Source organism: Citrus clementina, unplaced genomic scaffold (assembly GCF_000493195.1).
Source record: "Citrus clementina cultivar Clemenules unplaced genomic scaffold, Citrus_clementina_v1.0 scaffold_5, whole genome shotgun sequence".
NCBI classification, from domain to species: domain Eukaryota; kingdom Viridiplantae; phylum Streptophyta; class Magnoliopsida; order Sapindales; family Rutaceae; genus Citrus; species Citrus x clementina.
The window spans coordinates 23,060,185-23,072,221 of NW_006262201.1; the positions used below are offsets into that span (position 1 = coordinate 23,060,185).

At 35.3% G+C, this 12,037-nt stretch overlaps 1 protein-coding gene across 1 annotated transcript; it reads right to left on the minus strand.

Moving 5' to 3' along the window:
- Nucleotides 1-6,128: 6,128 nt before the first annotated feature.
- LOC112098038 (probable disease resistance protein At4g27220) lies at nt 6,129-11,295 on the minus strand. The gene is made up of 4 exons (XM_024183638.1): nt 8,401-11,295; nt 7,632-8,108; nt 6,301-7,131; nt 6,129-6,170 (listed from the first exon to the last, which is right to left on the minus strand). Exons 1-4 carry the CDS (start codon nt 11,293-11,295, stop codon nt 6,129-6,131), a joined length of 4,245 nt encoding a protein of 1,414 aa, XP_024039406.1.
- Between the last annotated feature and the right edge of the window lie 742 nt (nt 11,296-12,037).

Genomic DNA, 12,037 nt, shown 5'->3' on the forward strand with positions numbered 1-12,037 from the left:
ACGTGGGTCATGGTGACTAAATTCTCAGGAGGGCTATAAAAGGGGCTTGCAAAGAAGGTAAAGGGTTTAGACATTTTTAAACTAAAAATTAACCTAAGAGAATTGGGGGGTGCATCTTTATTGGCGAGAATTGGGAAAATTTTTGAGATTTTTCCAGTGTTTGAGAAATTATTACAGAGCCACGAGATTGGTGGCAGGGTTTTTTCACAATAAGCCCAGATTGCTGACTTGAACGTCGGAGGGTTTACGTCGGGAAAACCCTCAGCGTTCTTTGACCAATTTCTGTGTGTACAGGAATTCACAGAGGAGGAACAGTGAGCCTCATAGTTCTGCTTATCAAACAGGAGCAGAGTAAAGTTATCCCCTACCACTACAAATTTAAGTGTTGAAGAGAGATCTTGGTCTCGAACGAGCAGATGCAAAATCCCGTATCAATAATAACAACAACAACAACAACAACATCATCAATAATAATAATAATAATAATAATAATAATAATAATATATTAACTTTGTAGGATGGAGCTCTCGCAAATCTTCAAGACACAAAATGTGTTTGACCCCATTGTTGTTATTATAATTTCAAAATCATTTGTATATATAATATTAGGGAATATGACATAGAAAAATTGATGGTACATATGTTGCAATATTCTTGTTCATGTGGCGGCACACTGAAGTAAAGCATAAGCAGAGCAACAACAAATGTAATGAGAGAGCTCTCATTATGTAGATTTTCAATAGAAGTAATGCATATTTCACAAAGGCAATGGCCTTATTTTGAATGCTGCACCTGAGGGTTGACTTGAATCTTCTATAGAACTCAGGCATTCTGTAATCATAGAGTATAGCATTTCAACAAAAATATTATACAGGTCGTTCCTTTATATATTTTCTGGGTACACATACAGAAATATTATTTTGGGTACATTTCTTGCAGTAAAACCTGCCCAGTCTAGCGTTCTCGTAAGTTGGGTTTCTCATTTGCATGTTTTTTTCCATTGGTTAATTATCACAAACCTCCACTAACATTTAGCATATTCTTAGTTTAATAGATTATATTGGCGTATTCTCAAATATAAATTAAGCTGGTGAGGATAAAATCGTAAAAGCACCATTAATGATAAAAAGAAACCAAGTAAACTTGAAATTTTCAAGTTGTGTTTTGAAATTGGTCTCGACTTTGTAAATGTCCATTGGGTAAAGAAGCAAAGAACAGAAGCAAGCTGTTCCCAGCACACATAAGCAAGCTTTACGCAGCACAAATTAACACCCACAAAAAATGAAAAGAAAAAATGGTCATCTCTTTCCTCCATTCGAATTGAAGCCATGAAACACAACATCCCTTTCATCTTCTCTCTAATGCTTTGATTAGAAAACTTGCTTACAAACGGGAGACCATGACACTGAATCCTGAGACGGCAATACCAGAGACGACTGATTTACGCCAACGGCGTGGAAGAATACCAACCAGTGACTTTCGCTGTCGACCCACAAACAATCCCAGTGTTTTCTAGCTGCGAATGAGGTATGAATCAGATTATTTCCGTGCATTTCAATTTTGTCAGCTGACATTAGGAGATTTGGTTAAAAAAAAAAGAATAATGGGTCTCGAAAATTTTTTGAGAGTGTTTTTGTTGCTTACATTATTTTCCATCGATTAATGTTAGTTGTAGGTGAATGATTGTTGCAAATGCATGTTCGCTTGTGATTGATTGAAAATGGCTTGTGATTTGTTATGCTGCCGTGTGACTGATTAAAAATGGCTCTGAAAATTTTTCATTTGTTTAAGGTACTGCTGTTGATTATTGAACCAGGATTCATGCTAGTTTTTGTTAAATTGAAGATGAGATTACTTTTTAAGAGATCTGCAAAACCTTCTCTACTATAGATTTGGCTTCTGGCATACCTGGTTGGCTGGAGATAATTGTTTATATAGTCATTGCTGCCCATATTAATCAGGAATATTGATTAGCAATGTACTGGATTAGTGATTGGTATAATTTTGAAAAATCAGTCGTAGATGCAACCTGGTTATGGTCTCAAATAGTGTGATCTGTCAATTCCGTTTGCTCTGGCCTAACAACCTTGAATCTGAGCTATGCCACTATACAATGTCCTGACCCAATCAAGCTTGTTAGCCAACATCCAAAATTGCAATGTCTTTAGATAAGTCCCGTCTTATTTGTTTGAGTTATAATGAAAATTGCAGTGTCTTTGGATAATCACGCTGATGTTCACGTTATTGACGAGAGGAACCTCCAGATTCAAGGCCGGAGCTCCTTGTTGAGAAACTTTGCATATATAGGATTGTTGCCGAGTGGAGGATCGATATGACTGGTCTTGTTTAGAATAGGGATGGAGATTTTGCATTAAGGCTTTCTTAACAGATCATTCTGCAAATCAAGGTCCATGTACATCTCTTTAAACTCTTTGATATGTATAAAGCAGGTGCATGCTCTATATGTTACTTATTGTATCACAATTATTTTTCTATTGCTTAATATAATTGCAGTCCTTGATGAAGTTGAAGACAACTTATGGAGGGTATACAAAGGCTCAAGAGCTTGATCGCCATTCATTTTACACTTGGCTGAGCTACAGCATACCAACTAGTGATTAATAAAGAGAAGGTATGAAGGTCCTGTTGCTGGTGGTATTATCAATCAGAATTGTTATTTTACTTAGTCATAGTTACCATGTATAAGATTCGTAGACTTTTTGCATGTTTATGCATTCGCATCATCTTTTTGTTAAGCTAGAAATGGTTGATTTGTGTACTCATTTGTATCACTTGTAGCCCTTCAGGAATAAAATTTAAAATTCTGTTGCATCTCATGTACTAAATACTAATTTTGTTGGCTTTATGTATGGGAAATGGTTCATTATCTTATTTCTTTGATGCGTATAGTGTGACAATGTCTAAAGGTGAAAAGTATTTATATCACTTGTGTAACACTGTCTAAAGTCAAAAAGTGTTTCTATCACTTGTGTGAAAAACAACCTACTTTTTTTTCACTCTTCTTATATTGAATAAAAGACAGACGCCAAGATTGAACGAAATTTGATGCAGAAAGCATAGCAATTAGGCCAGTGCAAAACAACTTCCTTCTGATTCTCTGATATTTGACTTAAATCTTTTGTCTGTTTCATTCATCAAAGTCATTTTGGAAAGTAGCAGGGGTGATGTGATATTTTCATTGTATTCACATCCCTTGGCACCAAAAACAAACATGCTGGTACTAACCAACAATTTTTTATTTTCAGTATACAAATTTTTTTTTTCTAAATTAGGGGTATTAAGAAAAGGTATACTAGCACCAGAGGAGGTATTTGAGAATACACAAATACAATCTATCAAATTGAGAATACGCCAAATCTCAGGAGTGGTTTTTGATAAATCCTTTTTTTCTTTTTCCTCCATTCACTATAGGTTCAATTTAGGGTGGTTGTTAAGTTATATCATTGTGTAATATAGATCAATTCAACAGTTGTTATCAGTAACACAAAAGTATAACGAACAAAAACTAATTGTGTGTTACTGATAGTAACTATTAAATTGATGTATGTTACATAATTATGTAACTTAACAAGTTCTTCAATTTAGACACGGTTGACCAAACTGAAGGTTTAGGTTGGTAAACGCACTAGTTTTAATGTCAACAACCCAAGGGGCTTCATGGTCCTCTGGGTCGAAATCGCGTAATTATTAATTCTCCTCCACTGAAAGTCTTTATCATCTTGGGACAAATAATTACAAATTGACATTATAGCCGTGGAAATTTGGAGGTGTAATAACCGGAAAAATAAAAATCTCAAGAGACTTTTTAAATAAAAAAGATAACACCTTCAATTTGCTAAAAGTAATGGTATCATTTCTTGTATGGATAATGGATGATTAGATTTTGTTTTTGGTTATCTGACGAAGGATATTCAGTTGTTCTTTATGTGTTCATAGGCAAGAGCATGAGCATATGCATGATTTGATATATGGTTCTTGCATTTTCTAATTAAGTGCTCTTTTTCCTTGCCTTCTTAGTTTTGAAAGAAAGATGTGAAGCAAAGCAAACCCAGTGAAATGTACAGAGAAACAGAACCATCAGAGGAAAAACTAAATAACAGAACTACAATTGAACCAAACAAAATCAAATAAACGGACGCAACAGATGCCCTGAACCTAGTAATTACTCAAGAGTTGAGGAGTTGGAATGATTTGGTATTCATATCTTCACAAATCATATGCTTTAATGCAGAATCGACAGCTTTATATTATTTTATTCAAAAAACGATAAAGCAGGAAAACCACAATAATCCACCAACTTTTGATACTTGTAGGAATTTTTTTTAGTCAAATTAAGTTTCATGATGAAACAAGTGGCTCGTCCACACACTTGCACTTGCTTGAATATTTGTGCCGACATTTTCATATGTGATGGTACTTCTTAGCCAGTAGATATGTTGAAGTACTACAAAACAGAGTATTTGATGAAGTTTTGCTACATTCGTATCCCCTTTTTTTGTTGCATAACTAAATTCTTTATAAACACAAATTAGAAAGATACAAATAATACAGTAGCTTGAATTTATATGCTTTTATGGTTATTTGATAATCTAGTGCTGATCATATGTGATGATAAACTTAGCTAGTAGTTTTATATTTGTTTTCGCAGTTTCCTTAGCGTTCACATTTTGATGAGTAAATTAAGGATTTCCAGATGAAGTACATAATTAGATGAATGCTAAGGAACTGAAGTTTGATTAATTGAAAACAAAAATAATAATGAACGTAATTACGAAAATGAACAATGCAGAAGTAGTCCCTATAGTATTTCTAAATTTTCTCTTGGGATTTCTTAGTATTCCTCAATATTTTAAAAAAATGACATGACGATCTTTGAGTTGACAAATCTTGGCCTGCTGCTTAGTACCCTTCCAACATATAAAGTACTAGATGTTTTACTGAGAAAATGACAAGATCATTTATCAAATTTCTTGCGCATATATACGTATGTATAAGAGAAATGAGAATCAGTGATTATAAGACCTTGCAATGAGACAATAATACATCATCAAATCTAAAAATACACAAGAAATTCGGGACATATATATAACAAAAGACCTCTCATTGAGTCATACATATTGAGAATGAAATGTCAAAATGCAGACAAAGAGCTTATACAGAAAATGAATAAACTGTCTTTGAACTTCTGATGGTCAAACAAAGGAAACAGGCAGGATATAACACACACTATCATAGATGTAGCGACACGATGAAGTAAATCACATGAAGATGGAAAGGGGAACCCCTCACAGCATAAAATTTGAATAGAGAGGGGAAAAAGGCTTCATTTCAAATGTTGCACAGAAGCAGAGTGACTTGAATCTCCATCAGTATCCAGACATTCTGCAAACACAGTGCTGAGAATTTTAACAAGAATAACAGACAAAATATTGTGCTTCTATACTTGTCACAAAACTAGACCAAATTAGTCCCCTTTTTGGTTTGTGAAAACTTGATATTTTTGAAAATTCTATCCAATGCTTTCAAACAATATTTCCATAATATAGTTGTTCATAGCTAACCTTTGATGGTGTAAGGATTTGTTGTAGGCATAATGGGCTAATTATATATATATATATATATTTTACCCCCTGAATGATATTCAGCTTCTTAATTATGTGTTCATAGGCAAGAGCATTTTCTTAAGTACTTTCGTTGCCTTCCAAGTTTCCAATGAACAAACAGAGCACAAACAAATTTAACGGAACAGTAACGATGACAATAAATAATTGGCAAGGAAAGAAAGAAAAAAGTTTGCATGATTTCAAGGAATTATAAAATCTGAACTCTTTCAACATGCAAGTGTTGCCCCTTTTGATGAAATTTCATCATAAAATGCTTGCAAAGAATTATAAAATTTTAGAGAACAAGCGAACTCTCAAACAAAATACTCAAATTAAATTAAATTAGACCAAAAGACACTCAATGACGCAAAATCTGCCATTCTAAATAATTGAGATGAAATTGTGAAACAACCCACGAGATCAAATAAATAAAATAAGAATTAATTACCAGCTTTGACTTTCTTCTCCAAATTCGCAACTCGAAGACATAAGAAGCCAATGAAATTAGTCGTAACCCATAAAGTACGACGACGACCCCGCCAATAGCTGAAAATAAAATACTTATTCATCAATTTAAACTAACTTTATAACAAATATCTTATCGATATTTTATTTAAAAAAAGCAAATTTGTAGAATTTTTCCATGGGAGATAGAGAGTAATATGTATATCCGGACCTTTTTAGTATGTAATTGTTGTATGGTTGTGTTAAGATCATTATTTGCCCAACGCCGTTGATCCTCTGACTCTCCATACGAGACGTTTACTCTCGGAGGCGTGTTTGATTCTCCTGAAGTGAAAGTCTTCATCTTGGGACAACCAATCACTTCCAGATATTCCAGAGATGGGAATTTGAAGGTGTAATTGGCAGAGCAGAAACTTGTGAGACTGTCTAAATCACACAGAATCAACGCCTTCAATTTGCTGAAAACAATCTCTTCTATGTCAACTCCTTCTTTGTCATTTATTACCACCTCTGTCATTGCTCTGCATCCATATACTTGCACTGTTACGAGTCGCACCAGAGTTTTTGCTGTGGAGGATGTTACTAAGTGTATCAATTCCTTGCAACCGACAGCTACCAGTTTTGCTAGGTTCCGAAAAGATACCGATGATGATGGCAATAGACTTAACAGATTTTGACAATGATATACTTTTAGAATTTCAAGATATTGAAAAATGGAGTCAAGTTTGGAGTCTTGTTTACATAGCTGCTTCAGATGATTAAGGTGGCCCAGCTCTATACATTTTATCATTGCCAACTTCCTCAAACGGTTCTCTAAGCATCCTTCCGTTGAAAATACCTCTTCGTATGAACAATGATACAGTAAGAGTAATTCGAGATTGTGAAATCTCTCAAGTACATTCCTGATTGGAAAACAAGCCGAGTCATCATAAGTTATGTCTAGTTTTTTAAGACTGCCAAAAAGGTGTTGTGGGAAATCGGCGTCCAAAATCATCTTCACATCTTTTCCGCTTAACGCCAGTGACTCCAAGTTGGGTAAGATCTGATCATCGTCAATCACGTAGTAACTAATCAGGTCAGTTGATGTTCTCTCCAATAATTTTACCTTAGAGTACTTGTTGTAGATTATATATATTTTACCAAAAAAAAAAAAGAAAAGAAAGGAAAAATTGAATTAGTGATAAAATTCATTCTAGGATTTTTGTATGTTAATTTGAGAGATAAGAGAGAAATTAGAAAAAAAAAGGATGATTTATACTGGCATAAAAATATTTTATTGCACAATAATAAATTATTAATTTATATTGTAAGTGATTATATATGAGAAAACTGAGGATTCTTTTTTAATGCTATACCTAAAATAATTCATCTAACTATTAATTTAGTACATTGATCCCTTAGGCCAGACTAGCAAAAATATTAATTTTGTAATAAAAGTTTTCAATTTATTGAGTATTAATTTATTGATGTTTAGTTATATTTTACAAAGTCAAAAGTCGCTAATGATCTAATTGATAAGAAATCTAGAAAGCGGCTTCATACCTTTTTGAACAAGAATAGGGGCCGTTGTGCAGGAATACCAAGTTGATCATCCTCATTATTTTGTGATGAATCTGCAGCGAATGTCTTCAATTTGTCACAACCAGACACCACTAAAATTTTTAGTGCAGGCCATTCCGAAGTATGCATTCCATGGTATAAACATTTAAGTTCCGGTAGCTCTTGGAGTATAAGAGTGGTCACCCGTTGAAAGACAAAATGAGGGGTCACATGATCTACTCTGTCTTCCGAAATGATCTCTTGCAAACCCCTACAATTCACTATCTCTACTTGTTGGAGATGCTCAAAGCTTTGAATCATAGAAACTAAAAATATGTATTTTAATTTGTTACAGTGGCACACAATCAATCGTGTTAAACTTTGAAAGCGAGGAAGCATGACCGGACGATGATTGTAATGCCAAATCTTGTCGACATTAATTTCAGATATCTCCAAAGCCTCCAAATTAGGCAACCCTACCTAAAAAAATATTAATTTCTTGTTAGATCCAACACCCATATGAGAAGGACTTATTGAAATTTTCTTCTTTGATTACAGATTAATAATTCAAGTCAAAATCAATTTCCAACTGACAGCTGAGTATGCATTCTAATTCGTATTACTTGTTAAGAGCTCAATTAGTGAGTGCGTGAGATTCTTTTTATCCTTTTTTTTTCACTTTCTTTCAATTCTTTAAATGATTTAATTATTTTCCACGTATGACATCAAAAGAGAATGCACAATAGCATAAAGAAAGTGTTAGCCTACGCACCTTGCCGTTGAAAAGCAGTGTTTCCAAATTGATTTCGTTGGAGCAAGAACTTGTCAATTCCTCTTGCAGCCCTTGTCTGTTTGGTGATGCTGAAGGAGTCTTCAAATTACGGAAAAAAGTTGTAACCTCTGGAAGATTTCCCAAACTCAAAGATCTTAATTGAGCCAACTCTATCTTCTCAGCAGCATTATTGTTGTCAACATCAGCATCTCCCCCAGTAGCAAAAATCTCTTTCATCTTGCTGCAATTAATAACTGCAATTCTCTCAAGTCTTGGAAGGCATTTTGCAGTGGAGAGCCAGAAGATATTACTCAACTCATTACAATTTTCTACTTTTATTGTTTTGAGTTTATTGAAAGACTCTACTTTGAGTCGATCAATGCATATCCTCTCCATGTTGATCAAATTGTGAAGAGTCAGTGACTCCAAAAGAGGAAAGGCATCACAAGCTACCATCTCCATTGAGTCGACAATACAAAAGAAGTCAGGATTATTTTGAACCCAGAGAAGCTTCAATTGTGGAAAGCCCTTTGTGTCCAAATCGAAAAGAACATTTTTGACACCTTGTAGCTTGTCCAACCATACGTATTCAACGTTATTGATGGCCTGCAATTTCATGGAGCAAATGTCCGTAAAATCAGGCTTGAGCTTCAATTCTCTTAAACGCTCATGATTATGGTTGATCAAAAAGTGCGACCGACTGCGAAACCAATCTTTTGTAACAGGCAAGGAAGCCATGAATGACTCATTTCCAATAGATATTTTGAACCTTTCGAGCTTTCTGGCCAAAAAGCCTTCCTGTAAAATACTGTCATTTTTAACATCAATTTCTAGAGTGGTTAGCCAAGGTAAAAGCATCAATTCATCAAGGCTTGCATTACTTCTTTCAGTGTTGGCTCTTTCAACCTCCCATTCAACGGAGCAATTACCCATACACAATTCTTCTAATCGGATTAAGCTCGATATGACATTTGGGGCAATAACTTTTAGATGGAAACAGTCTCTTAAATCTAACAGCCTTAGCTTAGTCACTTGCCCTAGTGCTTTTGGTAACTCTACAATATCAGACCACACAAAGCTAAGGATTTCTAGATTTTCCAACTTTCCAATAATGGCTATGTCCATGTCTCCCAAAATGCTTTGATCAAGACAAAGCGTCGGAAGATTTACTAGAAGATCAATTGAAGATGGCAATGACAATAACCGCATTCTAGTCAAATCCAAAACCCGAAGCTTTTTTGTCCTTTCGAAGAAGTTCTCAGGAACATTAGGCGCAACAAAAGAGTTCTTGGGAGACATGAATAAAAATTCCAAGTTGTGGAGATTCCAACACTTCGGGAATGTCATTAATAATACTATCTTTAAAAAAATTGCAGGATATTTTTTTAATGCATCTGCATCTGGCCATTTCCACACATCCTCATTTCTCACCGCAAATGCAATTTTGTCACGACGTGCAATTGAAATGGCAACATCGCGAACAACATCATGCATGGAAAAGAATTTACTGCCACCATCCTCAAGCAACAAACAAGAGTCTCTTAGTTGATGGACCCATGCATGTAATTTGTTATGTGCATCTTCTAGCTTATAGACACTTTCAAATGCACCCAAGCCCACGCTATATTTGAACAAGTCCATAATTGAAGTTGGTGTAATTAGACTACACAGTAAAAAAGTTTTCTTGAGTTGCTCACCTCTTAAATACTTGTAACTTAGCTCAATTGTTGAGTATGCCTCTACTGGTACTCCTTCATCGAAGCTTGCCTCTGAAGGCGTTTGGAGTTCTTGTAAGACGTTCTTCCACACAGGCAGCTCTTTGTTTCTCAGTGCCTTTGCTACTGTGGTTAGGGCAATAGGCAAACCTCCACATGCCTTGGCTACATTTGTTGCTGTAGATTTTAACTCACGATTTTCAACATAATTACCAGCCATTATCTTGAACAACCTCCAAGCTTCTTGCTCATTTAGAATGCCAATCAAGAAGTTTTTTTCAGATCCCATACTTAACAAAACATTACGATCCCTTGATGTTAATAATAACTTGCATCCTCTATGATCAACGCCAAAAGGAATTCCGACAGTCTCTAAATCAAGATATTTCCAGATGTTATCCAGAATCACAAGGATCATCTTCTCTTTCTTCAATCGTTCATAAAGTCTACTAGCTCTTCTAGATTCAGCCTCCTCGGACAACTCCAGACCTAGTTTCTCTGCAATTTCCCCTTGAATCTTTTTTATGTCTGGAGTTTGGGAAACCTCTGAAAAAACCACCTGATCAAAGAGTTTCTCTTCACTGGCTTGCCTTGCAAACTCCTTCACCAGTGTTGTCTTTCCAATGCCGCCCTTTCCGTATACCCCAACGATGCTGACATTGACATCAGTCAATGCATCTTGTATAGACTTCAGAGTAGAAAGTCTTAATTTAAAGGCCTCGTAACCTTTGTTAGACTTTAGCCATACCTCCTCCGCAATGGTACGGTAGAAAATTCTATCATCAAATCTCCTAGCTTCTTCTTTGAGTTCAACAAGGGCCTTCACCTCTGTTTCTGCTTTCTTGCTAAGCTGATAGCGGGTCTTCAAATTAGGACACAAGCCCTTGAAACATCGCTTACTTGTTGTCTCCCCATCTTCAATGAATTTGGCTGCCTGCTCAATGGTGTTGTTCGCACTAACCAGCCAGTTCTCAACCTTCTCTTCAATCTTTTCTCCTTTTCTTTCAGCCTCAGAAACTCTGTGCTGAATGCTCTTACTTTCATCCTTGAGCTTGTCTATTTCTGCCTTGAGATTCTCAAAGTTGGCTTTATAGTTTCGCAAATAACCAAGTTGGCGTTCTGTTGGAGGAGCGAAGCATTTCACAACTTCTAACAGAACAGTAACAATGCTTTCCACCATCTTCGATCCTCTTTTTTTCAAAGTTCCGAAATGAAAATAAACGACGAGCGAAAAACAGAGAGAAAGAGGGGCAAAAAAAAAAAAAAAAAAAAAAAAAAAAAAAAAGAAAATGAAACAACAAAGATGACAAGTGTATCTGTTTGTGGAAGCGGAGAAATCAAAGAAAGCTTAAAAACTGTTGTGAATCTGGTGAGAAGATGGAAACAAGGAAAAGGTTTCTAGTTCAAAACTGATTGAATTGATATAAGGAATGATTTAGATAATAGAGGAAAATTGAATCAGTCAAAATAACTTAAGTATTGACCAGAAGAAAGATGCAAACAATATTAGAGACAACAACCGCGCTATTGACTGGTAATAGAGATGGAGAAAAAGAAAATATCTTCACACGGTGGAAGTACAAAGGGTAGATATGGAACCAAACAGAGACAACAACAGGCCACAACTAGATTGGGAATGGAGAGAAACAAATTAACAAAGACTGGAGATTACAACAGAACAGATGCCAAGAGAAAAGGGTTTCTTCATCCAGTGAAATTCAAGAGAGTTGACAGCAAAAGGGAGCACATGTGTTTCTTGATTGAGAACGAGTGCAAAGGATGACTTTTTAATGAGGTTCTGAAGCTGACGAATAACGATTTGCTAAAATTTTGAGAAAGTTATATATTCCGTAACTTCAACAAGTGAAGAATAAAAGAATAATAGTTCGTCATCTTCACAATGAAGATCATGGACGAGATTA